Here is a 27,256-nt window from a genome sequence, read left to right on the forward strand (position 1 = left end):
GGGTTTTAAGTGCTGTTCCTTCCCTTTGTCATCCCCTGCAGATCACAAAGGCTCTGCGAGGAAGGTGCGCTGACACCGGGCTGGGGAGGGGCATTTCTGCCCAGCAAAGCGGGGGGACAAACGAGCTGCGAGCGTAGCAGGGGCTGAGCCCGCTCCCAGAGCCACCAGCTCAGGTATCTGAGAGGGGAGCAGGGATCTGGGGGCTGAGGACGCTCTTGAACAGAAATCCCTGGCCTGATCCTGCTCTATCCAAAACTCTCCTGAGTCGCTTTGGCCTCAGCTCCAGAGGGAAGTTTTGCAGGAGACTGCACCAAAACCCGCAGCATCCCTGAGCCCTGGGGAGGAACCGGCTGCGGGGAGCTCAGGGTAACGCCTGCAGCACCCGGGACACGGGGACACTGTGGGATGGGACCCTAAATGCTGCAGCCCAGTGTGGGAAGAAGGAAAGCAGGAGCAGCCAGGTGAGGGAGTCAGCTCCAGTCCCAGCAGGTTCCCCGCAGTGCGGCGCAGTCCAGCCCCGGCTCTTTCCATCATGTCACTTCTCCTAAGCACCAAGATTTCTTTTCTGCTTTGTATTTCTGGCAAGAAACCTTTGCATTTAGATAAGGAATAAAGCCTGGAATCAGATCTGAACTCTGCAGCAGAGATCAACATTTTAATGAATTAAATATATTCCAAACTAAATGTAACCTCTTAGCGCTCACATTTTTGAGTGAGACTAACTTAAAGAAAAAGCCAGCAATCCAACTCATTTCAGCTCTCCCTGGCTGTGAACTGGCCACAGGCCAATCAATTATCTTGAATTTATTCGTTATTCAACTTCCCTCCAACAGCCATTTTCCAGGCTGTGAATTGCAGGTGAGCGGCTCCTCCGGCCGCGGCTGCGCTCTCATTCCAGACCAGTTTGCAGGCACTGGTTTCACTGGGCTGCCCAGCAGCCTGGCCCGGGGCCACCAGCGAGGCAGGACACTCCGGCTGGCACGTTCAGCGGCAGACAGCGCCGGGGGGGCTGGAGGGACAGGGGCTGTTTGACATCCAGCAGCAGCGTTTACAGATGCAAACAGAGCCCGAGCATCCCCCGAGGGCTGCGCAGCGCTGTCAGGCCTGGGAAAAGAATTTAATTCCTCCCTGTTAATTCGAGGCTGCGCAGGGAGGGCAGAGCTGCTCCGGCAAGGCGCGTTTGGTCGCAGGGAGCAGATGCTGCGGCTGAAGGAAGCCCTGAATGCCCACAGAGCCGGGAAGGGGAGTTCTGGGAGTGCGGAGGGCAGGGGTGAGATCTCGGCTGTGCTGCCCCAGGCTCAGCCCACCCCAATTCCAGAGCCTGGCGCCTGGGGGGCAGATGAGGGAGGAGAACGATGCCAAGGACCAGCAGCGAGGCAGGAGAGGAAGCCCAGCTGGTCCTTCCTGCAGCCCCCACCACGGTCAGGAGCCCCAGAGCTCTCGCCCCTCCACTTCAAACACCTCACCTCGCTATTTCCCACTCAAACCAGGAGCTCTTCCTCTGTCCCCAGCCTACCCAGCATCCTGGAATGAGCTCCAAACCCGTCAAGCTGGAAGAAGTCCCCTTGCCCGTCCAAAGATTTCTCCTCCCCTAACATTGTTTTCATTTCCCCCTCCCCCCCGTTTTTTATTCTCAATAAAAACATAATTACAGGCTTTTAAAAAAAGCAAATTATAGTGACATACTTTAATTATCTCCAAGCAATGGAGGACTAAATTACACAGTCAGGGAATCGGAGGTTACCTAAAAATAAAAGCAAGAAGCTTCATTAAATGCTAATTGCAGCTTTCACCACTGAAGTGAGATTTCAACACAGACCACCACTGACTCACTGGGCCCTACAAGAGAACATTGGGGCTGGGGAGAGACCCTGAGGTACACAACTGGTGCCTCCATCCTGGCTCCAGCCACAGGGATTGCTCCAACGGGAGCTCCAAAGGCCCCGCTCTGCTGCTGGACCTTCCCCAGCCACAGGGTTGGGTGCTTCCACCTCCCTCCAGGGCACCCACTGTCCCCTCAGTCCCACTCAGAGGCACTGCCCACCTTCCCAGCAGCTCTGAGGGGCTCAGCACAGCTCCTCCAGTGCTTTGGAGCAGAGGAATGAGCTCCAGTCTTTCCCAGAGCTGCTCCTGCACCAGGAATGGAACCACAGCATCCACCTCACCTTTGCTGCCCTCTGCTCTGAACCCGAGTCCCACCTTGCTGCGAGCACCACTCGGCTCTCCTGGGGTGCAAATGGGTTCTTGGGGCTCTCCTTGTGGGCAAGGAGCTGAATGGAGCTTTGTCCTCCTGTCCTGTCCAAACCAAGCTCTGCTCCAGCCCTGTTCTCCCCATCCCCTTCCTCCAGATTTCCTCCCTGAGGAGCTGCAACAGGAGATCTCCAGGCCCAGGGGGGCCAGGGAGCTGATTTTCCCCAAGACAAGAGAAGGGAGGCACGAGGTGGCAGGCAGGCTGGAAAATTTGCAGGGAAATTATCTTGTTTTTCCGTTTCCCATCGAGTTGGACTAATTATGCCACCAAAGTCTGTAATTTGCCTCTCAGAGAAGAGAGTTAATGACTGGTTCCAGGCTGCTGCTGCTCCAGGCGGGGGCACAGCTCCCGCTCCAGCCCCCAGCTGTGCCCTGGGACCCCAAAAGTTCCCACTTGTCCCTGGAGAAGGGAGCTCAGGAGAAGAGCTGGCGATTGGGAACAGCAGCCAAGGACAACAGAAAGTTCCAGGAGGCAGGAAGATACGAGCAGGGAATGGAGGCAGCTGGCATCAGCCCAGGTTTTTTTCCTCACCACTTCTCAAAGTCCCAGAAAAAGTGAAAAATCTGCAGGTCAAGCACTCGGGGAACTCAGGCAATTATCGTTGTTTAAATTCAACAGCCCTTCACAGAAATAAGAGGAAAATCGGACAAGTGCTTTTAAAGCTCTGAGGGAGACAAGGAGGGGAAACGATGGCACCAATTTCTGGACAGGCACCTCATTTAAAAAAAGAAATATACACAAAATACCCAAAATTAGGAATGTGATATCCAGGAATCAGAATCTACTCTGCTCTTCTCCCCAGCCACAGGCAGAGCTGCCCTCAAAAATATTGCACAAAGCAGAAAAGCAGAATCTGGATCCTCATAGGTCCCATGAACTCCCTGCTGCAGCATCCACAGCAGAACCTGGCTCGATCCCCATCCATCTCACTGGCTTACAGACTGCTCCCTTTTAATTAGCTCCCGTAATCAAAGAGGGGTTGAGAATTAAACAGCGCTGTATCATGGATAAAATTAACGAGCTGTGTTGGGAGGTCACTGCATCCACCACTGGAACGGGCTGAGAGGGACAGGGGTCCTTCGGCAGCTCAGGTTTGGGGTGACAAAAACGGGGCATCTCTGGAGGGCTTAGAACACCTCCCTCACAGGCACGGCGAGGGGAGGCAGGTGGAGGCTGTAATTAAGTCAGAATCAGCCTTTCCAGTCATTATCAGGCAGAATTCGGGGTGAAAGCTGCTTGTGACACCATCAGAGCAGAATCCCCGAGCCAGAAGCAGCACCAGAGACATCAACTCGGGTTTTCTCGGAGCCCTCTGAACCAGGCAGTGCCTCACATCCGATCCGACAGTGATGGATGCTCTGGGAACAGAGCAGTTTTTTCTCCTGAGAAGCTCTTTTGACGAGTATGATCTTATCAAAGTTCCGAGCTTTTCATTACGCTGCTTTTTCCTCCTTTTTTAACTCCTGCCTTCAAGCCAGGCTCTGTCCTCCGTGCACAGGCAGGAGTGGCTGCGTTTCCCTCCGGCACCAACGCCTGGCTGCAGCTCCTGTGGGGCTCAGGGCACCCAGGTGCCCCCCACACAGCCCAGGGTGAGAGCAGAGCTGTGATAAGCACACAAACAGGTCTAGAAATGTGCAAAATATCGGGGTGGCATCACACAGGCTCAGAGAGGCACTTTTGGGTTGGGGGGAACAGGCACAAAAGGGACGGGGAGCCAGCCCAGCACCCCCTCCCAGGCCAGGTCACCACTTTCACTTACCCAGAAGCTGGAGGCACCCAGCACCTCTCTCCGCCTCCTTTCCCCCTCTCCCAAAAAAGAGGCAAGTCTGGACCCTCCTCTCCTGATCCAGCAGCCAACAAGCACAGCCAGCCCCATTCCAAGAGGGAAACGCTTGGAATGCCCAGTCCAGAGACTGAAACAGCAGCAGCCAATGCACCAAACTGCCCCAAAAAGGCACAGCCCAGACTCTGGGAACAACCACGTCCCTCACACACAGGGCTGAGCCATCCCAAGGACAGGCTGGAGCCAGGAAGAGGAGCCCTCCCCGCAGGGTGGGCAGAGCTGCTTTCATTAGTCCTCGTTAACTCAGGGTCCCTTAGGTTGGAAAAGCCCTCTGAGATCCTCCAGTCCACCCTTAACCCAACAATGCCAAGGCCACCGTGTCCCCAGGTGCCACATCTGCACACTTTTTAAATTAATCCCTCCAGGGATGGGGACTCCAGCACTTCCCTGGGCAGCCCGAAGGCTCGGGAAGCCCTGGGAAATCTCCTCCCCTCTGCTCCATCCCTGCAGCCTCTGCCCACAGCTCGGGGAAGAGAAAACGAGGAGGAATCAGCCCTTTCCACCCCAAACCTGCCCCAGTGCCCCGTGCCAGGGACACGCCGAGCTCCCCTCTCCCTGTCCCATCCCATCTCACACAATTTGAGCTGCCTGGGATCTCCAGGAATGCCTGGAATGGAAGGACACCAAGCCCCGAGCTCTCCCAGAGAGTTTGGCCACCCAAAACCTTCCTTGCCACCTCCTGAATCCAAGTCACCAAGAGACAGCAAACGCCGAGTGCAAAACCAGGGTCTTTTATTAGAAATCTCCTCGTATAAAAATGATCATGCTCTACACAGTCATCGAATAATTCATAAACATCCAGGCACTGAACTTTGTTTTTTTGTGTGTTTTTGTTTTTTGACTGGTCAGTACATAAAGCAGACATATTTCAATCCAAATGGTCATCACATACATTAAGGAACCACCTATAGAAATCAGCACTTTGAACACAGTCTAGGTTTTATTTTATTTTATTTTGCTGTCTGGTTTGTGGTTTTTTTAATGTAAATTTTAAGTATTTTTATTTCTTTTTCCTTTTTGCAACATATAGAATTTGGTAGGATATGGGGTAGAGAGTGAAGAGGGACGGAGGAAGACAGGAACAGAAGAAAACGGAGGATTAAAAAAATTAAAAAGAGAAAACAGAAGGTTCTGCACAACCACAAACAATCTCACAAATTCCAGAAAAGGGAAAATGTTGGGGCTCTTATTTTTTTTTTTCTTTGCCAAAATACAGGAAAAAAAACCCCCAAAGACTTGCTGAAGTCCGTCCCCTCTTGCCCGTGCTCCGTCCCCGCGCTCCGCTGTCCCTCTGTGGGAGCCATGCATCGCCACCGTGGGCGCTGGAAGAGTTTTACTGTTTCTTTATGGATTTTTTGCTGCTGTTGATGGCGTTTTTCCCCCGGGAGATCTGCCCAGTAGCCCCTGCAGGAGCGCATCCCCCGGCTGCCACCTCCCTGTCCTGTGCCGCTGTCCCTGCGAGGAGCTCGGCTCCCTCCCGGTCCCTCTGCTCCTGGAGCTAAATGGCGTGGTTGCTGTAGCTGACGTAGGTCTGCTTGGTGGCCAGTGCTGGAAGGAGACACAGAGCTCACGTGGATCATCAGCAGAGGCCACCTTCCCCCCCTGGCTCCTGTCCCACCCCCCTGACCTGCCCAGGAGGTGCCAGCAGGGATGTGACGGGGTTTGCTCGTGGATCTGGACAGCGCTGGCACATGGGATCCCTCCCTGAGCTGTGGCAGAGGGGCTGAGCCCCACAGCAGCTGTGGGGGCTCTCTAAGGATGGTTCATCCCAAAGAGAGCCCCCAGGACATGCCATGAGACCCCGGGATGGGAATGGGGTCTCAGCCTCCCACCCACTTCCCTCAGCAACCTCCCACAGACAGGCCCACGGGTGCTGCCCTTTCCCAAAGCTCAGCTTGTCCCAGCCAGCCCTCCCAGAGCACGATTTGGGGTCCCAGCTGGGCGTCCCACACCCCTGGCCACCTCTCCACGGCAGCTGGGAGCGGACCAGCAGGGCACAAAACTAACCAGCCTGCCTGCCCCCTCATCCAGGGGGTGCCACAGGGACACAACCCTGCTGCCATCCCCCAGCTTCCCCAGCCCTCCGACACACCAGGAGAGGAGGCAGCGATGGCTCCAAAGCCACCACACGTCCCAGAGTGGCACTGGGGGGGCACAGCCAAAGCCACAGAGCCATGAACCCTCCGACTCCCTGCAGAGCTGTGCCGCTGCCCTCGGTGGGGACAATGCTCTGCTGAGACCCCCACGAGGTCCCCAGGCACCACAGGGTCAGCAGGCACAGGGACACCCTTCGGCCAAGGGCACAGGCAAGTGCTGGCACAGATGGCACAGCTTGGGACACCCTGAGCAGCACAAACGTGTCCCCACGGAGCCCTTGCTGCAGGTTTCCAACTGGTGTTCCCAGATAACAATTAGATAGAGCAGAAGGAATTGGAGCTGACAGAGCTATTTGTTAGCTGCGATGTTTTCGTAGCTGATCTGCCCGTATCAAAGCCCTGTGAATTATTTATTCTGTTGTTTATTTAAGGATACGTGACCCGGCAGTGACAGAGTGAAAAATGTCCCCTCGGTGCTGCACTGACGTTCCCCTGCGCCTCCCGCCCCCGGCGCTGCTGCTGTGCCCGTTCCCTGCCTAGGCACAACGGGAGCTGCCAGCCCTGCTCACTCCGAGCTCCCCCAGCCCCGTGGGACACTCTGGAGTCAGGGATGTGCAGATGGAGCTCAGCTCTCCCCGTTTCCGGCATTTACGATCCTCAGAGGACCCCACTGCGAGCTCCTGCGGGAGCCACCTCACCTTGCGTTTCCAGGTTTTCGCAGAGCTCCGACTTGGCCTCTCCGTTGGGGCGGAACCCTCCCTTCTGAGAGAACTTGTTGGACATGGTGGCTGCTGTCACCACCGCCTTGAGGCTCCGCTTGCGCTTGGGGACGTTCTGCTCCGGGTGGAAGAGGATGATGTACACCTTGGGCATGTAGAGCATGCCCAGGGACACCGAGGCACTCAGACTCACCGAGATGGTGAGCGTCGTGGTCTGGATGTACATCTGCAAGACACAAGGCCACCAGCTGAGATCCCCCCAAGCCGCTGCGGGATCCAGAAGGGAAAGGAGGAAACAGGGAAAGGAGGGGAAGCTGGGGTTAAGTGAATGGAGTGGGGAGGCAGGGCTGGAATGTCGGCAGTGCTGGGTGTTAAACATGAGGTTTGACGCTCCACCAGCCTCAGGGTGGGAGCTGCAAGGCTGGTGCTGGGCACAGCAAGGACACCCAATCCCAGGGCACACCCCACTCCCCTTCTCCCTTCAACAGGTAATTCCCATTCCCCATCTGACTCCTGGGCTCTTGTCATGTAAGTCACATATTACACACCGACGCTGCCTTTTTGCAGTCAAAACTAATTTCACGCTCACTGTCCAGGACTAACAGTGACAGATGTTTTGCAAAATGAAAGCCCATTAATCTGACTGTAGAATAATCCATTTTCCTATGGAGAGCAGTTGGCAGGCTCTTCTCAAGCCAGGGCATCTGAAGCAGGTGGCAACTGCAGGCAGGGACCCCCTCCCTCTGTGTGTCCCACCTCTCAGGGAGGCCGGGAGGGCAAGTCCCTGCGCCGTGGGCATCCCTGCTCTGCCAGCATCTGGTTCCTTCCTCTGCAGCATCCCCTTCTTCAGCAGGCTGTCCATGTGCTGGGGCTCTGGGGCTGGGCAGGGAGGGGGCTCTGGGTCTCCAGGTGCCTTTGCACACTCCTGCTTTGCAGGTCACTGACAAGGCTTTGCAAGGAGCCTTAAAGCATTTCCTGAACTTCACCGGTGACTCAATGTCCAGCAATTCCCCTGCAGGTGTTTCACAGGTGGGATTTAACGCCCTGTGAGGAGGCAGGACCCTGAGGAGCCGGGGAAGCTCGGGGTCCCCACGTCCCCGGAGGCTTCACCTGAGGGTTTCTGAAGTGAAAAGGCGATGCAGGGCACACGCTGAGGCAGAGGCTCTGCACGGCTCCCTGGGAGGCAGCTCATCCTAAGAGTGAGAGCTGGTGGGACACAGCTGCTCCAGGACCCCCCCAGGACCCGCAGGTCCCACCTGTGATCCTGCAAAGCCAACCAGCACCTGGCCCAGAGCGCTCCGACTCAGCCCCGAAGGGAAAATGCCACCGAGCTTGCTCTGAGTCAACTGAAAAACTTTGGTTTGTCCCCAGAATAAAACCTCCTGCTGTCACACGCACCAGTTTGTTTGTTCCACCTTCTCTCTCTAAGCAGTTTTTGGAAATAAAAATGTCATTTCATCAAGCGAAGTCAAAACACATCTCTGTGCCAGAATATGTGTGCTTTTTTATTTCTTCCTTTTTTCTTTTTTGCCACTCCAACTCTCCAGCCTCTACCACGGCTGTCCTGGACCGGCCAGGAATGAAGGAAACATTGGGACCCCAACTCCAGGCACCCCCCAAGCCCTGCCTGGGAACCAGCACAACTGTGCCCAGCACAGAGTGACCCCGGCGGGGCACGGCTGAGCTCAGCACCCCTCATCTCCCTGGCTCCCTGCCCTCCCAAGGAGCCTCACTTGCCAAGCCAGCCATTTCCATATTTTGTGCCTCGGCAGTGGCTCCCCCTCCCCGTGCCTTGGGGCTCGGAGGCGTTTCAGCAAGGAGGGAGGGAGCAGCTGAGCTGAGCTGAGCTGAGCTGAGCTGAGCTGAGCTGAGCTGAGCTCAGACGTCTCTGTGCACGCTCCCCCCTCACTCCTGGGCTGGTTCTCCCAGTGCTGCCAGGGACTCCCTTGTGCTGAGACCCCGCTGCCACCAGCCCCAGCTCCCCACCCCACTCTCTACCTCCTGCAGCACTTTTGGGGTCTCACAGGGCCGCTGTGGCGACCTTCCCCCCGATGCTGCGTTTGCCAGGAACCGTTCCCCTGCCCACTCCAGCCTCCGCAGCCGTGTCTGGCTGCAGCAAACCCCTCGCCAGCTCAGACAGGAATATTTTAAGCCTGGAGCCTCCACACAGGCGTGCAGAGTCTGCTCAGTTAACCTTTTGCCACTGCAAAGAATGACCATTTCTCACAGTTTCACTTCCTACTCTCTTAATTGGCTTCCAGCCCAGCACCCCACTTGGCCCCTCCACTAACGACACTGGAGCTTCCTCTGGAGCCCCGGGAGGTGTGAGCTGTGTTTATTGAGGAACTTCCAGCTCCCGCTGCCTCGTGGGCTGGATCAAAGAGCACAGCCAGACCTGGCTCAGGGCAATGACGCTGAGGGACAGCAGTAACCCAAAATGACCCCACGCAGGCCCCCAAAGCCAGCGCTGGGCTCAGCCTTGCCCAGGGCTGGGTGAGCCCATCCTGCCCAGGGAGCAGCTCAGGCTTGAGGCACAGCCCAGGCTTGTGCCTGCCCCACAGCAAATCTCGGCATTAATTGGAAGCTGCCCCCACTCTAAATCCACTCCTGGCTCCGCTACAAGGGGTTTTTGCATCATGGTGGGTGCTGGGAAAGGGCAAACCTGCTCAGCCCTCCTCCAGCTCACCGAACACCACTGGACAGTCCCTGTCACTCCTTCCCTCTCCCTCTTTTCCTTGGCTGAAAGCGAATGTGATAAACAGGGAAGCAGACAATGACTCCACTGTTACGATGCTGCCTTATCAGCGCAGGAAATTGTCTCTTTCTTTAGATCCTCTGGTTTTGCTATTTCTGTAATCCGCCGGGATCGGCAGGGATAAGAGGTTCTTTCCAGAAAAGGCTTGGGGGACTTGTTACAATAATATGCCACCTCCATGTAAAGTTCTGGGCACGAGGCAAAGCAAATTAAAGTAAAACCAGGGATCATCATCCAACTCCTCCAGACCACGAGGCAGCCTTGGCTGCGGCCCTGCAGCCCCAGGTGGGGTCGGGGCAGAGGTGCCAGGGGTCCAGGGGTGTGGGTCTGCCCCGTGGCATCCTTGGGACTCCAGCCATGGGAGAACAGCCCAGACAATGCTCCTGGATTTTCTTTTCCCAAGTGTGCAGATGCTCCACGGAGCCCAACGGGCCCTCAGTCCCAGCAGCGATGGGGTGAAGGTGATGGGATCCCCTCCCCACAGTGAGCTGGGGGTGCCCCACCAGGCACCACGTGGGTGATGCCAGTGCCAGTGCCCCTAGTTGTCCCCCCAAGGACACGCTCAGAGACAGACCCTCTCTGCCAGGACTCCTTTTTGACCTTTTCTACCCCAGGACTACAAACCAGGAGCTAAAGCAGCAGCACGGCGGCCCCGAGCACCCGTTCCCTTCAGCCTCCTCTGAGTGCATCCATCACCCCTTGGACACAGCCTGGGGACACTCAGAGTCCACTCGCATGGCCCAGGGACACTCAAAGCCCATTCCCACACCGGCCCAGCAGAACTCCAAGCTGCAATCCCAAAGCCCCACCACGGTTGGCTCAGCAGGCTTGAGGCAGGGCCGGGCTGTGAGACAGAGCTCCGTGTCCGAGGGGAGTTTGGAACATCACTTTTTCCGCCTCTAATCAGCTTGTTAGCAGCCTAATAACAGAGCAGGCCTGTGCATCACAACCCCCAACGAGAGGCACAGCCTATTGTGGAGCTGCTGCCTGACAGGCAGCGTTCAGCAGCCTTAAATTATCCCGTGACAAGCTGCAGTGAAGAGGTGAGCAACCTTGCGCATAATCTACAATCATTATCATTTCCATCTTTATTACCCACAGTATGCCAAGCACATTAAGGAGGCTTTCAGGGAGCTTTTGTTTTGCAATAATTTCTTAAAAAATCTGCTTTCTTGTTAGTATCTCCCCTGCCATCTCATCAAAATGGAAATGCTGCAAAAGGCTCCATTTATTTCCTTTAATTCTCCTTCACACTTGCAGCCAGCGAAGGCCTGGTGGGACTTTTTGGCTGGGCCAAGGTCAGAGGTGGCTGGGTGGACTCGGCCTCCTCGAGGGATGGATGCTCTGACAAGAGACTCTCCAGGACACAACAAACTCAGGTGTCCACAGCAAAAGCTCCCTCAGCAAACCTTTGCAACAGGTGTGTCCTAAAGCCACGGTGTCAGCAGCGTGGGGACACACCCGCGGGGTCCAGAGAGGGATCCGGGCCCTGGGACACCCCGGGGATTTCCAAGGAACAGCAGCTCCAAGGTTCGTTCATCAGAGCAGCGCTGGGCTGGCAGGCGGGAGCTGTTTGCGTTTGACAGAAACGTGATGATTCCTGTTTTGGCTGGCAGGCAGAGGGATTTGGGTCTCATTCATGAGATTTTTATTCTTTGTTCTTAATCCCTCGCACTTGAGCACAGAGCCTCATCCAGGCTGGCCTTGGTCCCATGGGAACTCTGCACTGGGAACAGGAGCCGGCTGGGCAGCACTGGGTCCCTTTCTGTGTAGAAATTGTGCTCATGACACCGGGGACCTGCCCTGGGGGTTCACCCTCCCTCAACCCCCCCAGCAGCAGCCTGTGCTGCTCACTGCCCCCATCTGCGAGGGGCAGCAGGGCCAACAGAGCACGAGAAACTTCCCACCCCAGTTCCCAAGCTGGCCAGGCTGCAGGGAAGGACTCCTCTTGCTCAAGACACCACAGCCTCTGCCAGCTCTGCACGCCGGACACCAGCCAGGCCTCTCCCCTCCTCCCTTACCTTTTCCGCCGACTGCGACGTCCCAAAAAATATCGGGATGAAGGCTAACCACACAATGCAAGTCGTGTACATGGTGAACCCGATGGGTTTGGCTTCGTTAAAGGTCTCCGGGACCCCGCGGGTCTTAATGGCGTACACAGTGCAGGTGACCATGAGGAGCATGCTGTACCCGAGCAAACAGATGAGGGACAGGTCCGAAATGTCACATTTGAGGATGCCCCTGGCAAAGTGGGGGTTTGTAGTCCGCTGGTCCTCGTAGTCAATGACAGAGTGGGACGGGTCCACGATGAACCAGATGCAGACGCCGATGAGCTGCAGCGAGATGAGGCTGAAGGTGATGACCAGCTGCGACGCGGGGCTGATGAAGCGCGGAGCGCTCACCGACTTCTTGCCCTGCTCGAAGATGCGGTAGATACGGTTGGTCTTGGTGAGCAGCGCGGCGTAGCTGATGCTCATGCCCAGCCCCAGGAAGATGCGCCGCAGGGAGCAGGTGCTCAGGTCGGGCTCGGCGATCATCAGGAAGGTGGTGGCGTAGCAGAGGAAGATGCCCGTGAGCAGGACGTAGCTGAGCTCCCGCCCCGACGCCTTGACGATGGGCGTGTCGTTGTAGCGCACGAAGGTGATCACCACGAACAGGGTAGCGATGATGCCCACGATGGCGATGAACACGGGCACCACAGCCCAGGGCGAGCTCCACTCCAGCTTGATGATGGGGATGGGCGTGCAGCTGGTGTGGTTCTCGTTGGGCCGCTCGTTGAAGTGGCAGCGCTTGCAGTGGAACTCGTCCAGCTGGTACTGGTAGCCGTCGCAGCGCTCGCAGTGCCAGCAGCAGGGGATGCCCTTCACCAGCTTCTTCCTCTCGCCTGGCTTGCAGGGCAGGCTGCAGATGGAGCTGGGCTGCTGGCTCCCGCCCCCCGGCCACAGCATATTCTCCACCTGCGGGGGAGACAGCACCAGCCCTGCTGAGGGCACACTGGGCACCTGCCGGGCACGCCTGGGCACAGGGGATGCCCTGCCCTGCCCGGATCTGGACCCTCAACCCATCAGCACATCCCACAAAGGGTCCCAGCCCAACCTGGCATGGGGGCAAGGAGGTGGTGAAGCTCTCCATTGGCCTTTTGGGAAGATTCAACACCAGGAACCCAAAATGAAGCCCCTCCTTCCCTGAGGAAACCCCATCTGCTGCGGTCTGGCTCCTCTTTCCTGTCCCATACCCGGATCCCTGGGGTGTGGTCACACGTGCCGAAGCACAAGTGTGTACCTGGGGACACCTTCCCCTCTGCCCCCACCACCTTTGGCTGCCTGGCTTTGCAGCCAGGGGCTCCCAGACTCTACGTGGTGAAAAGAGAAATCTGCAGGACCTTCCCCTTGGATCACAGCGTTACCTTGAGGTGCAGGTGGTCTGTCCACTGCCCGATGACTTTGTACTCAGGGGTGGAGTTCCTGATCTGGTACTGGTAGATGTCGTAACGCCCCGGAGCATCTCCGTTCTCATTGAATGTCACAGGAGTCCCAGCAATGCCTGCGGGAAAGGGGGAGCTCGGCACCCACAGCACCCACAGCACCCCCACCCTGCTGATGGGGTCCAAGGGGGCTCTGGTTTGATGCTCCCCCCTCGCTGCTTCTTTTAAGAAAGGGGGGAAAGGAGCTTTAAAAGTTAAATCAAGTGAACTCTGCGATAAACACTAATGAAAGGAAGGAAGAGAAGAATCAAGCAAGAGGGGGGAAATAAATAAAAGAGGCACTGTGGAGGAGATCAGAGGGTGGAGATAAATAGAAATAATAAGGGGGCCAGACAGAAAATGTTTATTAAGGAGACAGAGCAGAGGAAAAGATGTGCTTCCAGAGGAGATCTGAGACAGACAAGGGCAGAGCAGCAGGAGGCAGTGGGACCTCTGCCAGCTGGGAGGGAGGAGCTGGCAGGGGGAGAGCCTGGGCAGGGCAGCAGGTGAGGGCAGGATGGCAGGGTGAGGGCAGGGCAGCAGGTGAGGGCAGGGCAGCAGGTGAGGGCAGGGTGAGGGCAGGGTGAGGGCAGGGCAGCAGGTGAAGGCAGGGCAGCAGGTGAAGGCAGGGCAGCAGGTGAGGGCAGGCTGAGGGCAGTATTGCTGCCGGATTACGTTCCAAAGGCTCCCAGGAGATGTGGAAGCTCAGACCTTCCTCACCTGCTGATCTGCTGCCCTCTCTCCATGCTGCACTTGCAGCGCAGCAGCTGCCAAATTGTACCACAAATAAACCATGGGTGCTGCTCCGTGACCCACACTGGGGACAACCAGAGCAATGGGGGACAACCAGAGACGCCCAGGGCCGCTCCTGCCAGCGCCGCGGGGGGATGGCACACCTGAGAAGTTGACATTGCGGATGTACTTGAGCAGCTCCACGCCGTCCACCGGGTCCATGCGGGGGCACAGCCCCACCTTGCCGGGGCACAGGTTCTTGTGCATGTTGTGCAGGGCGTGTCCCATGGCGTAGACGGCGTCGATGACAAACTGCACCTTCCCCTCCTGCTCGTACGAGGAGTCCTGGCCGATCCGCTCCCGGTCTGCGGGGACAGGGGAAGGGGGCTCCATCTCCTGTGCCCCAGCCATAACCCCCAGGATGCGTCTGCTGCACCCAAATCCTCGCAAACGAGCTCACCCTGGACTGGAGCAGCTGGAAATTCCAACCTCATTCCCAAACCTGCACACCCAGGGCACATGCAGTCAAGGAACATTCCCTGGGGAATACCCAAGCAAACTCCCTGTCACATGGTTCTGAAAATGTGGGTGCTGGCACCCTGCTGTGCTTCCAAGAGCCCTCGGGATGTCATGTCCCAGCGCCATGGGACATCCCGAACTCCCAGGTCCCCCGGCAGGACACGGACTGGGCTGTGACCAACGTCCCACCCTCACCCCTGTGTGCTGCAGCCCTCCTTCATCTCCCAGGAGTTTCCACCAGCTCAGGCTCTACCAGTGGCATCAAGGACCACCCAGGCAGCATCCATCACTGGCTGCCTATCCCCCATCTCCCTCCCAAAGCCTCCTGTCACCCCGCTCCCCTCATCGCCTCCTGCCACCCTCCTGCCTCGCTGACCCCACAGCCTCCCCGGCTGGCAGGATCCTGCAAGGATCTGGCAATTACCAGTGACAGCTGCCTTCCCCCCATCATAACCTCATCTTAATGGGATCAGAAACATGTTAATGACTTAGCAGAAGACACCGATTAACGCAGCACACTGTTAATTACAGCTAAGAGAGCATCTCCCAAGGGGCACTACTGCTACGGAGAGCCCTGGCCTCTGCCCCTCCATCCCCAGGGCATGGCCGGGCATCCTGCCAGGCCACCAACAGGAAGGAGGATTTGTCAGGGAGCCGAGGGCACCACCTCCCTCCTCTGGAGAGGCAGCACATCCTAGAAAGCCACGCCAGGGTGCCCAAAACTAACTCCGGCTCCACCACGCAGGGACGCGCCCTGATGTGAGATGGGATTCACAGGGACAGCAGGAGACCAAGCACCAGCACCAGGTGCTGATCCCTTCCTTCCCTGCTGTGGGAGAGTGAGATGAAGCCCCAGTGAGAGGGGATGGCCCCATGAGCCACGCTGGAGGTCCCTGTGCCGGCACCTGTGCCACTGACATGACACTAAAGCGAACTGATAACAAACTGACCGACAGGAAAAGATGATATCGGGGAGGTGAATTCATAGCCCATCCTTCAAAGTTATAAAAACGCTTTTGGAATGTGGAGATTATTCATGCAAAGCCCAGCAGGTGATCCCTCCTTCCACATTATTGACAGGAGCCATTAATCTTCTCCCTCAACTTCAGGCCCTTCCCCATATTCATGTCCGAAGGCGCAGACAGGCCACTCTGTCTTGTCAAGATAATTACCCATTAAAAGAGGAGCTGTAATAGACTGTCCAGGGGAGCTGAGCCCATGGGGATGTCACAGCCCTGCCACCATCCACAGCACTGTCCTGCCCAGGGGACACACGGGACCCAGGGCTGGTCCCTCACGGCTCCTCAGCTTCCCAGCAGCCACCTCAATCCTGCACGCATCCCAAAATCCAACCCGCCGCAATGGCACAGGCTGTGGGGGCTGGATTTTCATCCCTGTGCCAAGGCTGAGCAGCGCAGATAAGGAGACATCCCTGGGGGCTGTCCCTCTGTCTGTCAGCACCTTGCCCCAGGCCCCAGCTGCTTTTTTCCAGACGGGAATTAGGCCGGTGCACAGAGGGGCAATGTGGAGCAGACAGCTGAGGCTTGTTCCCAACCTGGAGACAATAAATCTCTGCCAAGCTCCAATAGATGAGGGCCAGGGAAGGGAGGTGACCTGCTGATTATAATAGCAGGGTCGTGCATCGTTCTACAGGGCTGGTAATTAATTTTCAAGAGCGTGACGAGGCTCAGCGGCCCCCTCGGAGGAGGGACGCAGCTCTTCCCCAGCGGCGGGTGAGACGGGATCAGCATCAATTCCCAGCATACCACCAGGCCCGGCTTCTGGCAGGAGTTAATCAAAATCTCTCTCAGCACATCTGCGGGGAGCTGGGGATGGAGAATCTCCAAATCTTATGGGTGCTGGTGGCAGCACCCAGCACCTCTGGCCATGTTTTTGGGCTGGGTGAGCCCATATGGGAGCAGAGACAGTCCCTTCACATGGGATGCTCGTGGCAAACAGCTGGTGGGTGCTAGGGCTGCTCCCAGGGGTAACACAAGCAGCTGCCACCAGGAGTTCCATCAGCTCCGCCCTCGCCTTCTTCCCAGCCCTCCCATCCAGGAACGGGAGTCAGGAGCTGTCCGGGTCAGGGTGGGATCCTTCGCTTTGGTTTTTGGGGTGGAATAAACAAGCCAAGCCGGCATTTCTTGGGCATGTTGGGTTCTACCCAAACCTGAGGAAAACAGCCCCAAGCTGGGCATTTGCATCAGCCCTGCAAGGCAGGAGCTCGTGGATCTGCAGGGGCAGGTGATTTGCTTCACCAGGTGTTAGTTCCCTGCTCTATCTGCCAAGCAATCACTCGGGAGATGGTTTATTTGCTGCCAAATTCCGATGATTTAAAGACAGCTCCTCAGACATTTGCCACGTCGTAGCTTCAGCTGCTTCCACTGACACCTCGGCCCTGAAATATCACCTGTTTAAAAGCTACATCATGGTGGAGATGAGGAGATCAGTGCTCACAGGACCTGCTCATGCATCTCCTGGTGTCGAGGGCTCTGTGAGGCTCTCGGGAAGGATGAGGAGCTCTTGGCTACCCAAGGCCATGGCCATGGGCCAGTTTCCTGGTGTGTCCTTGCTACTTGCCCAGCTCACACCCACCCAGATCACCAGCTGAACCTTTGGGGAATGCCTGCAAGGTCGAGGATGTGGAAGCACCATCCCGCTCATCCTCAGTGGCGAAAGCAGGGGAAAAACAAAACCTTCACCATCCAACTTCCCAGGCACAGCCAGGTCCCTCTGCCTGACGGCACACGATGGCTTCAAAAGACATCCCTCCCAAGGGGATGAAGGGACGCGCCAATGTCCCCAAGTCCTGCCACGTCGCAGCCCGCGAGCCACGGTGCCCTTATCTGTCTTCAGCCGGTGCCAGGCAGGCAGTAAATCTCTCTCATCTCTCAGTAAACATGTCACCTCCCCGAGCCTCCAACCATCACCTGACAGCAGCGCTGTCAGCAAGACAGATCCCTGGCTGCCTTGTTTACTGCACTCGTCCCTAAAGCCTCTTTTGGCTGGAAATGACTCAAAATGCACAGTGGGGCTTGAGGAAGGAGTCGGGAGCCAGGAATTGAGCTCTGACAGGATTCCCACCAGGCAAAAACCCCACGCTCACAACCAGAACCACACCCCACCATGAGCTCCCACCCTCCCACAGCAGCCCCCCAGCTCTTACTGGTGCATTTCTTGATGCTGCTGCCCTTCCTGAGTGCGTGCCGGCTCAGCTTGCAGTGGAAATTCTCCTCCCAGAACTCAGCAAACCAGATGTTCCGGCGGTTGTTGTCCAGGGTCCTGCTGGAGAAGTAGCGGTCGAAACCTGCCCGGGCAGAAAGTGGATGGAGGGGATAAATCAGATGCATCACACATTCCCAAACTCCCCAGGCAGAGGGGAAGGGAGGTCTGGGAGCGATGGGGACACATCAGTGTGGTGGGATTGGGTCCAAAGTGCCACTTGGGCAGAGCTGCGAGTGGAAAATCCACTCAGGGAAGATCCTCTGCAAAACAGAGACTTCCTGGGACTTTGAGGGCAACAGGAAATGCCTCTCCAGGTACAGTGGTGACAAAGGGAGAGTAGGGAAAACATGGCATGGGGAAAATAAGGAGGTGACTGGTGGGCAAATCAGGAAACCCTTCAAAACCCTTCCAACCCAAACCATTCTGTGGTTCCACGATGGTTTCACAGCCAAAACCTGCAGTTAAGGAGGGAGAGCTGAGGGGACCCACGAAGCACAGCCCATACCTCTGACTGAGACCCGCTTGGGCAAGATGGTGACAGAGCCCTCGGCCACCTCCTCCAGGTGCAGGACAGGAGCAATTTTGGAGCCCCAGCTGTCCGAGCCCATCCAGATGAAGTGCCCTGTCTGGTTCGCTCTCTTGGCTGCCTCCAGCACCCTTCTGTGGAGAGAAGCAGCAAGAGCTGAGCCACCAACTCCGTGTCTGGCCCAGGGAAGTGGGGATGCTGGCACAGTGCCGGTGGCATCTCCTGCTCCAGGCACAAGTTTGGGACCAGGCACAGCCTGGTGTATATGGACACACAAAATCCAGAGGTGCCACCCAGCTCCTGCACCCTCTGTCCTCCCAGCCCAGGCACCCAGGCTGCTTCTCCCACTTCATTTGCATATTTGCTGACTGGTAATTGAATTTCCCCTTAATTACCCAACATTAAGAAAGGAAAAAAGAATCAGGTTATGCCGCAGCAGGCAGGGAAAGCAGCAGCGTGGAGAGCACGTGCTCCCAGCATGGCCAGCCCCAGCAGAGGAGCAGCCAGTGCTGCCAGCGCCCAGCATGGAGCTAAACTGGGCTCTGCTGGGCTCAACTGGGCAGCTGAGCAGCGGCGGGGAGCGGAGATGCCATCGGTCCTGCTGAGCATCCCTCGTGGTGCCAGACACTGACACGCCTGCGCGCTCCTCCAGCGCCAGCCAGGTCAGAAACTCAGTGGGAGGATGGGAACAGAGCATTCCCGGATCTGACCCTCCGGGCTCTGTCTCCCAGGGCTCAGTGTCCCCTCGGGGGCTCCTGTGGGTCCCCAGCCATGTGGAAGCGGGGCCCAGGGCAGCTCCGTCTCCCCGTGCCGAGCGGAGGCAGGTTGTGACTCACCCCCCGCGTCGGAGCTGATCATTTCAAGTCCAGATGGTGTTTGAAACGCGTAATAAGGGAAAAAAACCCATAGAAATCCAGCAGAGAGTGCAGACGAGATGGGAAGAGGCAGGCGTGCAGTGGGAGCCGTGCAGGCTGCTCCATGCTCATCCTGGGCTGCCCTGGGCTCCGGGCACGTCCCTCGCTAGGACAGTCACAGCCCGGGTCCCACTCTGTGATGAGCAGCACCTCCAGCTGCCCCTGGTCCCTGTGTGGGGCAGGATCTCCCCAGGGCAACCCCAGGACCTTCTGTGGAATCAGTGATTTAAATCCACCCTGAGCCAGGCAAGAATTCCAGCTACAACCTTCCCAGTCCGTCCTTCCCATCTTCCAGGCTCCACAATCCAGGCTGGCACAAGGGTGGGGATCATGGAGAGCTAAAGCCAGATGCTGCAGAGCCCCACTGCCCAGAGCTGCAATCCCATTTGGATGGGTAAATGTTTCCAGAGCCCTGATAACGAGACCTGCCATTTATCCTGCAAGGCAAATCCCTTTTCCCTCTCACCCCCGCCTGATGTCAGCTCCACAGACATTTCTATTAAGGAAGGAAAAAAGAAACTGGGAGACTTTGCACATCTGATGTAAACTGATTTAAACTTGCAGTTTACCCACATTTACATAATGTTTGCTGATTAATAAATTAGACACTTAGGAAATCAGGGGTAGCTCCATGTGAATCATTCTGCTCCATAAACAACAGAGCCGCAGCCACTGCTTTGCCTGCAGAGCAGCTCATCACCCTCAAGTGTGGCCACGTCCCCAGCCCTGCTGGGCACAGAGTGCTGGGGAGGTCCCCAAAAGGTCCCTGAAATGTCCCCTAGATCTGTTCCTCTGCCACGCTGAGGCTGGGGTTGCACAGCAGAGCAGAAGCAGCACCTGGGTCCTGCCTTGGCCAGCTCTGAGCAGCACCTGCGTGGTGTGAAGCAGCAGGTCGTGATATCCAGGGCTTCCGAAACCAATGGAAAGTGAGTTTTCCCTCTGTTGAGCTCTGTGTGGCTGTGGTTGGGTGGCAGCCACTTGCCAGGTGGCCACTCTGAGTGGGTCCCCACTGCAGACATTCCCTGCCACACCACACAGTGCATCCTCTCCCCACTGCAGACACATCCCGGTGCATCCCAGTGCATCCCAGTGCATCCCTGCCCAGACCTCCCTCCCAGCCAGGCCAGCCCCTCCACACCTGATATCATCCTCGTTGGCGAAGATGATGACGGCGCGGGCATGGGAGGTCTCCAGGAGGCGGCGGATGATCTTGTCAAACTCGCCCGGCTTGGGCTCCCTCGGGATCTTCACGGACTGGGCCACGCAGACCCCGCCTGCGGCAGAGAGAGCCCTGGCACTGAGACACCCCCTGAGTCCCTGTCCTCCCGGGATGGCCCCTCTCCCAGGGCTCCTCAGCCCAACAGGCAAAGGGGGTCTCTCCAGTGCTCCCACTGAGGGGCTGAGCACTTCACCACCTCCTCAGCCCAGACCCCCTGGCCACCACCCAACCCCCTGGGACACTTCCCCCAGCCCTCCCCTTACACCTCCTCTCCCCCTGCTCAGCCCTTCTGCACCACCTTCCTCCCACCCTGCATCTCCACAGCTCCTCTCTGCCTCCCGCCCACTCCTCTGGTACCTCTCACCTTCAGCCACCACCACATCACACTCTGAGCATCCCCAGGACAGACACAGGGTCCCGTCCCAACAGCTCAGTGAGGATTTTTCCAGCCAGTTCCAAGCACCAGCCCCTCCCCAGCCCATGATTTGCAAAGGGTTCTCCACATGGAATGGTCAAACTCTGGCAAAACCATCCCATGGGAAGAGCAGACAAGCCCTTCACCCCCGAGCAGCCAGGCCCTGCAGAGGGTTTATTCCCATCCCTATGGCACTGGCCAAGTTCCAGCCCAGCTTTCCAGGGAGCCGTTGCAAAAGCAGGTAATTAAAATTAAAAGAGACAATTGGAAGAGCGATTGGAAGAGCCCCCACTCTTCACTGCTGGGCTCGAACCTCCAGCTCCGCAAAGGCAGAGCCCTCCTGCTCCTGCATTTCTGCAGATGCCAATAAAGAGAGAGATGGGAGAGAAAATTAAACATTGCGGGACCTTCTGGATGTAATTGATGGTCTCAATTTGCATAGTAAATGACACGGCTGATGCCTCCTGCCACTAACAGATCGCAGCTTAAGCAAAGGTCGCCATAATTACCACCCGGGGCTGGGGGAGATTCCCAGAGCACGGCCCTGGAGAGGAGCAGGACAGGACAGGGTGGGGACAGGCTCCAGGAGGCTTTGCTCCCTATGTGGGGCTGAGGGAAAACTGGGGAAATTTGGCCCCTTGCAGCCAAAAAGCAAGAGAAGGGCGATGTGCTGGGTGCTGAGCAGGCAGGGAAGGCTGCAGGGATGGGGGCACAGCATCCCCACCCCGTACCCACTGGTCGGGGCCTTCCAGGGGTTTTTTGGGGTTTGTTTTCCTGTGGTAAGAAATTGGGCCAATTTGCTGTTTGTTTCCCATATGGGGAGCCAGATGGACGGAGAGGAGGGATTTGGATAAACAGACAGATCAGCCAGGCGAGGAGGGCAGCAGCAGGCAGCGCCGGCAGGACAGGAATGTCCCAGCCTGGAGACACTCACCCTGGTCACCACCGAGCCCCCGGCCAGGCCAGGGTGTCACAGCACACTGCCAGGGGCCACCGTGCAGCTTAATTACAGTTTCCATGGCAATCAATGGCGAAAATCCAACCAAAGCAGCAGTTTGCAAACACTGCGAGCCTTCCAAAAGCCCTGGCACGGCCAGGCGGGAGCGGGCACACGTGAGTGGCAGCTGGGGGCTGGCACGGGCATGCACGTGAGTGCCACCGGGCACTCGTGCTAGGGAACATCTTCCTGCAGAAGAAGATGAGTCCATAAATAAACAAGAAAAGTGGTTAAATCGATGGCAATTCAGAAATGACCATGATGTGATTGGGCTGCTCCGTTAAATCAAACTAACGAGGAACGCGGCTCCTCCAGGTGACAGCCTGCAGGGCCGGGGAGCCCCTCGCTCCCACAGCAGATGCTAACAACGTTTTTGTCTTCTTAATTAATGAAAACTTAATCATGAACAGCAAGAAGTCCAGGGGGTCAGGGGGCAGTGGCAGAGCTGTGTGGTTTGGGGAGCTCTGTCTCTCAGCACCTGCATTATTCACACCCCCAGCACCGCAGGCAAAGGGGATTTGCCAAGTGATGCTCCCACCATCTTCGCACAAAAATCCATTTAGTCCAAGCACTCCTCTAAAGCCAGAAATCAAAGTGAGGAGGTGGCGGCAATGGAGGGGAGGCAACCACTCTCTGTGCTCCTGTAGGATGGCACAGCACTGCTCCCTGCCTTGGGACACAGTGTGACTCTGGGAGAAGGCAGCAGGTGAGACATGGGGACCCCTCTCCTCCCCAGCTTTGGGAAAGGACCAAAGAGGGGCAGGAATTACAGGGATGGGGAGAACATCCCACCGGCAGTCCGAGGATGCTCAGAGGAGATCCCGCGCATTTCGTCGCTGGTGGCACAGGACACAGAGCACCCGCGGCAAGAAACAGCCTGGAAAACCCAACCTGAGCCCGCTTCCAAACCTCCCCTTCCAACGCTGCCTGCGCCATCCTCAGACACGCAGCCCTGTCCCTCCCATCCCGGTGGGATCTCGCCTCCCCCGGCATCGCCAGGGCGCCAGGGACTCTCCTGATGCCGCTGGGGGTAACCCTGTTGTCAAACACGGGGCAGGCTTTAATCTCCACCATTAAGGCTCGACGGGAGCGCAGCCGCTCTGGCTTCCCCTCTTGATTGCCGGTGTTTAATCAGCTCGGGGTTCAGGGGGTTCTGCCAGGGCTCCCGCAGAGCTGGCGCCTGCCGAGCTTGGAGCAAGCAGGGACCCGGCTCAGCCGTGCTGGGAACAGTGATGTGGATGTTTCCCCCACCCCGGGCACCCCGAGGAGGGATCAGGCTCTGCACAGCCCGGCAGCGATGGCATTCCGTGAGCAGCTGCCTACTCCCAGCTCCCGTCCTAACTCCAGCCTTCCCATGAGATCCCCAAGCCCAGAGCCGTAACTGGGATGGTGGCCTGCTCCCCTGCCCCGGGACTCGTTATTTGTGTCACTTCAAAGCCTCCAGGAAGCAACTGATTACAGGAGAAGCCATTAGGGACAGAGATCTGCGGCCTCTCCTGAGTGTGGTGAGACCGAAACGCTGCGGTCAAAACTCCTGCCTCAAGATTTGGGAGTGGCTTTTTGGGGGTCGACCTCCTGGTGCAGCCACCGCGAGTAATGAACCCGGCTGGAACCCGAAAGAGACAGCCAGGGATGTCACACGGGGATGAGCAAACACATCACAAGTATACATCAGGCTCTTAGCTAAAAATATGGAGAGCTCAGTGAAGGATGAAACAATAGAGGGGGTGGGAACGGCAGCAAAATTGATCCAGGTACATGACTGAGGAGTCCTGCGCTGGGCTGGGAATGTTCCCCTGTTCACAGACCCAGCGCTGCACATTCCAACCCTCGGCACAACGCGTGGCACACGCCGGCTCCCTCACACCCACGTCCATCCCAGGCCTCATCTCCACGAGCTTGGAGACAGCAGAGACCTCAACAACGCAGAGCCAGAGGCTCCTGGGTGGGTCTGTCCAACCACCAAAATGATGCCACGGGTCAGGGGCGTGGGGAGATGCTCGACAGAGGGGCTGGAGGTGGGGACACCAGGGACACCTCGATGCTGGCCCTGCTGCGCACCTTGGCGCGCAGTGGAAATCCAGCTGACAGCCACTGCCAGTGCAGGGTGCCCTGGGGGAGTGGGATGGGTTTGGGGAGCAGAATGCACTTAAAACCCTTAAAAATGGCTGAAGAAAACACATCCTTTGCAGACTGAACATCTCTGCAATGCTAAAACCCAAAAAGCAGCACTCAAGTGAACAAGAACTCTCCAGCCACCAGTGCAGCCACCAGCAACCTCCAGAGGCCAACAGCATCATCACCAGAGTGACTGCAAATATGGATAAAGATATAAAGATAAATGAATAAAGATGTAACAGCCACCCAGGTCAGCCTGTCGTGGCAGCCCAGGGCCAGCCCCAGCTGCAAGAATAACCCATCTCCAGGGCGAGTTTCCTCCCCACATCGCTGTCAGAGGTCGCTTTGTGCCTCAAGCAGAACCGTTTTCCACTGCGCCGCGAAGCTTCAACGTGAGGCTCTGCTAAAAATTGAAACTGAAGGTCAAGTTGATAATGCATCAGAAAGCAAACAGCTTGAGTGCGAGCTGCTAACGACAGCAATGAGCATTATTGCCTGATGGAAATAAAACCCGACTCTGAAGGCTCGGGCTCGGCATGAGAAATGAAGCAGAGCGCTGTGGGGAGAGCGGGAGCTGCTCACCCTGAGCCGGGTGGGTGAGGAACCCCCAGGGCAGAGCCAGCGTGGGGGGCTGGGGACGGGGCTGGGGCTGTGCCTGGCAGTTCCCCCACCATAAACACCCCCACGGGGAATCTCCACCACTTGACCAACAGCCAGCCAGCCCCTGGCACAGGCCAGATCCTCACTCAGCTGACAGCCCCGACAGGCTGGAGGCCCCTGGAAGCAGCGACAAATCGCAGGATCCTTTAGGCTGCTGGAGAAATGCAACTGAGAGCCAGAAATATCCCACAGAGGGCACAGATCCTTCACCCCTTCCCGATGGATCTGTGCTGGTGAAAAGGTGTTTGGTGCCAGCAGAGCCCTTTGCACAGGGGAAGACAGAGAGGTGAAGTGGGCTGAGCCTGGCTCTTCCTCCAGCACGGCATTGCCACCACAGCTGGCAGGGCTGGGGAGGTTCAAATACATAAAACAAAGGGAAAAAAAAGAAAAAGCGTGGGTTTGGTCCAGCCTCACCATTATTCACGGCTGTGGCTCTACTTCCATGGGCAGAGCAGCGTGGCTGACACCCCACGCTCGCTCCCAAGGGAGATGCTCCAGGGAGCAGCTCAGAACCCAGCCGGGGCCCCACGCTCAGGCTGGCACAGGCAGCTCCCACAAATCCCCGTGGTCCTGCAGCGCGTCAGGGCCGCAGCATCACCTCTGGCACCACACGGGCTGCCCTCACACCGCAGGCACCGTGGAAATCTGCTTTTTGATAACTAAATTATCACTAATGCACATAATCGCCAGGTTATGTGGATACCCAAATTACAGGACTGCCGCAGCCCCGGATTAACACGCGGCCGCTTTGGCTCCGTGTGTGCTCCTTTACTCTGCAATTACGCTGTCAGATCATTAACATCTGGTTAGAGGAGCTCATGGGAACCACAGGTATCTCAAAGGAGAAGAGCTCGTGCCGCAGCAGGGCCTCCAGTCACAACCACCGCTCCTTATTGGTGCTCTGTGGAGGAGCAGCGTGGATTTGAATCGTGCCTGTGCATCCCCCCGGCCACCCCGCAGATCCCCCGGGGGGCTGCACCTACGGAAGGGGCAGCAGAGCATCCCCCAGCCCCTCCCCAAGTGTGCCAGGCGCTGTTACACACGCCCAGCACAGCCCCTTTGCACCTGCAGCTCCACACATCCCCTGCAGCCACCGCTCGGGAGCATCCCCAGGCATCGCTCCTTGTGAAGCCACAGCCCCGTGAAAAATATTCCGCTTTTCAAGTGAAAATCCTGAAGAGCAGCTCCCAAGTTGGATCCCCAGATGAGTTTCTCTGCATACTAAAAGCACAGCCAGCTCCGGTGCCAGGGCACGCGCGAGAGAGGCGGAATTAACGCTGCTCCTATTTATAGGGCTTTGATTAGGAGCTCGTCACCTCGAAGTTTTTATTCCCTTTATCCATTTATAAGGCCATAACGCAGTTTGACTGGCTCCAGATAGGCCGGTGTCCCACCGACTCTGCCAGAACCTAATGTGCCATTCAGACACACTTAAGCCTGTAATAAGCAGCAGCCTGCGCCCTGCAGGGGTTTAACTGCCTCAAAAAACACCCTTTACCTCCTATCTCACCCTGAGCAGTGGGGCCGAGGTGATGCCAGAGCCACGAGGGACCCCAGTGCTGTGCCAGCCTCTGCCTGGGGTCTGGGGGCAGCTCCGAGTTGGTGGTAGCAGCACCCACAGCAGCGATTCCTGGGGCTCCTCGCCCATCCCAGGGTTGATGTTCAGATCCCCACAAGCTCCTGCGCTGCTCCCGAGGCTGCTAATCCCCCCTGAGCATCCCAGAGCTCCCGTCAGCAAAACGCTTTCTGCCTCCAGACAAATCCTCCCAAAGAGTTTTGCTGAGCACGGACTTTCTGCCTGTCCAAAGCCCATAGACAAATTAAAGCACCTGCCCTGGGGGATAATTCCGCTAAAATTGGGTGAAGCTCGTGGTGGTGCCAACTTGATTTTCTGTTAAAACCTGGGAGTATTTGTAGAAGTCTTGTCTTCTGGAAGGCGCCCAGCACCGTGGCTCAGGCACAGGGGGAGGGGGTGAGACCAGCTCGGCAGAGCTGGGGAACAGGGAATAGGATCTCAAGATGCTTCCCAAAAGCAGCCTGCCCTGCAGAGTGGAGGCAGCCCAGGATTTCTGGTCCCAAGCCTTGCTGGAAAACTTGGCTGCTTGTTTGGGCAGCCCCGAAACCCACATTGCTCCAGGGTCATGCCCCAAACCGCACCATCCATCACCTCCTCCACATCCCAGCTCAGCTCAAGGAGTCCAACCAGACACATTCCTCCAACTCATCCTTTTGTCCTCCTGTCACAGCTGCTCCCATCCTGGGAGAAATCCACTCACCATCCTCCCTGGACTTTTGGATGAAGGCCTCCACCCCGCTTTCACCGTAGCTGCCCTCGGAGGCCAAGGTGGAGACGTAATTCCACTTGAGGGCTTTGACAATGTCCACCATGGCCTGGGCCTGGTAAGTGTCCGAGGGGACGACGCGGGAGAAGAAGTCGTAGCGGCTGTTGTCGCTCAGGTCCGGCGCCGTGGAGGCGTAGCTGATCTGGGGGATCTGGGGTGGAGGAGGGAAAGGCACAGCGTCAGGGCAGGGAGGTGGTTGATGATCTCCACCCCACGGCCGTGCCCACGCTCCCAAAGCGCTGCTCTGGGCCAGAGGGAGGTGGGAATTGAGGATGAGCATGGGGCAGGTGGAGCGTGTGCCACCATCGGGTGCTGCAGGGGACATCGGGGCTTGGGGACCACCTGCAGCTCAGGGACACCCAGCAGGACCCCAGAAGGGTTTTCTGAGCATCCAGTGTGGGAGAGACCACAGAAAAAGCTGTAATTCTGCCCTGACTGGCACTGCCAGGGTCTCCCTTTGGC

General features: G+C 57.3%; 1 protein-coding gene and 1 long non-coding RNA gene across 2 annotated transcripts in view; both read right to left on the reverse strand.

Annotated features, from left to right (window-relative positions):
* LOC121672748 overlaps positions 1-4,231 on the reverse strand; it is a 32,722-nt gene extending 28,491 nt beyond the window's left edge. The window contains exon 1 of the long non-coding RNA XR_006018967.1: positions 4,011-4,231. This is a non-coding gene — a long non-coding RNA (uncharacterized LOC121672748). The remainder of the gene's footprint in view (positions 1-4,010) is intronic.
* A 573-nt stretch (positions 4,232-4,804) lies between these two features.
* LOC121672747 (metabotropic glutamate receptor 4-like) lies at positions 4,805-27,134 on the reverse strand. The gene is made up of 9 exons (XM_042045549.1): positions 26,729-27,134; positions 20,182-20,317; positions 18,109-18,263; positions 17,545-17,685; positions 14,024-14,224; positions 13,071-13,207; positions 11,686-12,621; positions 6,889-7,135; positions 4,805-5,642 (listed from the first exon to the last, which is right to left on the reverse strand). The coding sequence occupies exons 1-9, from the start codon at positions 27,117-27,119 to the stop codon at positions 5,593-5,595; spliced, it is 2,394 nt and encodes a 797-aa protein (XP_041901483.1). The 5' UTR covers positions 27,120-27,134; the 3' UTR covers positions 4,805-5,592.
* Between the last annotated feature and the right edge of the window lie 122 nt (positions 27,135-27,256).

Source organism: Corvus kubaryi, unplaced genomic scaffold (assembly GCF_017639235.1).
Source record: "Corvus kubaryi isolate FWS band 111438036 unplaced genomic scaffold, C.kubaryi_AGA036_p1.0 64926, whole genome shotgun sequence".
In the NCBI taxonomy this organism is placed as follows: domain Eukaryota; kingdom Metazoa; phylum Chordata; class Aves; order Passeriformes; family Corvidae; genus Corvus; species Corvus kubaryi.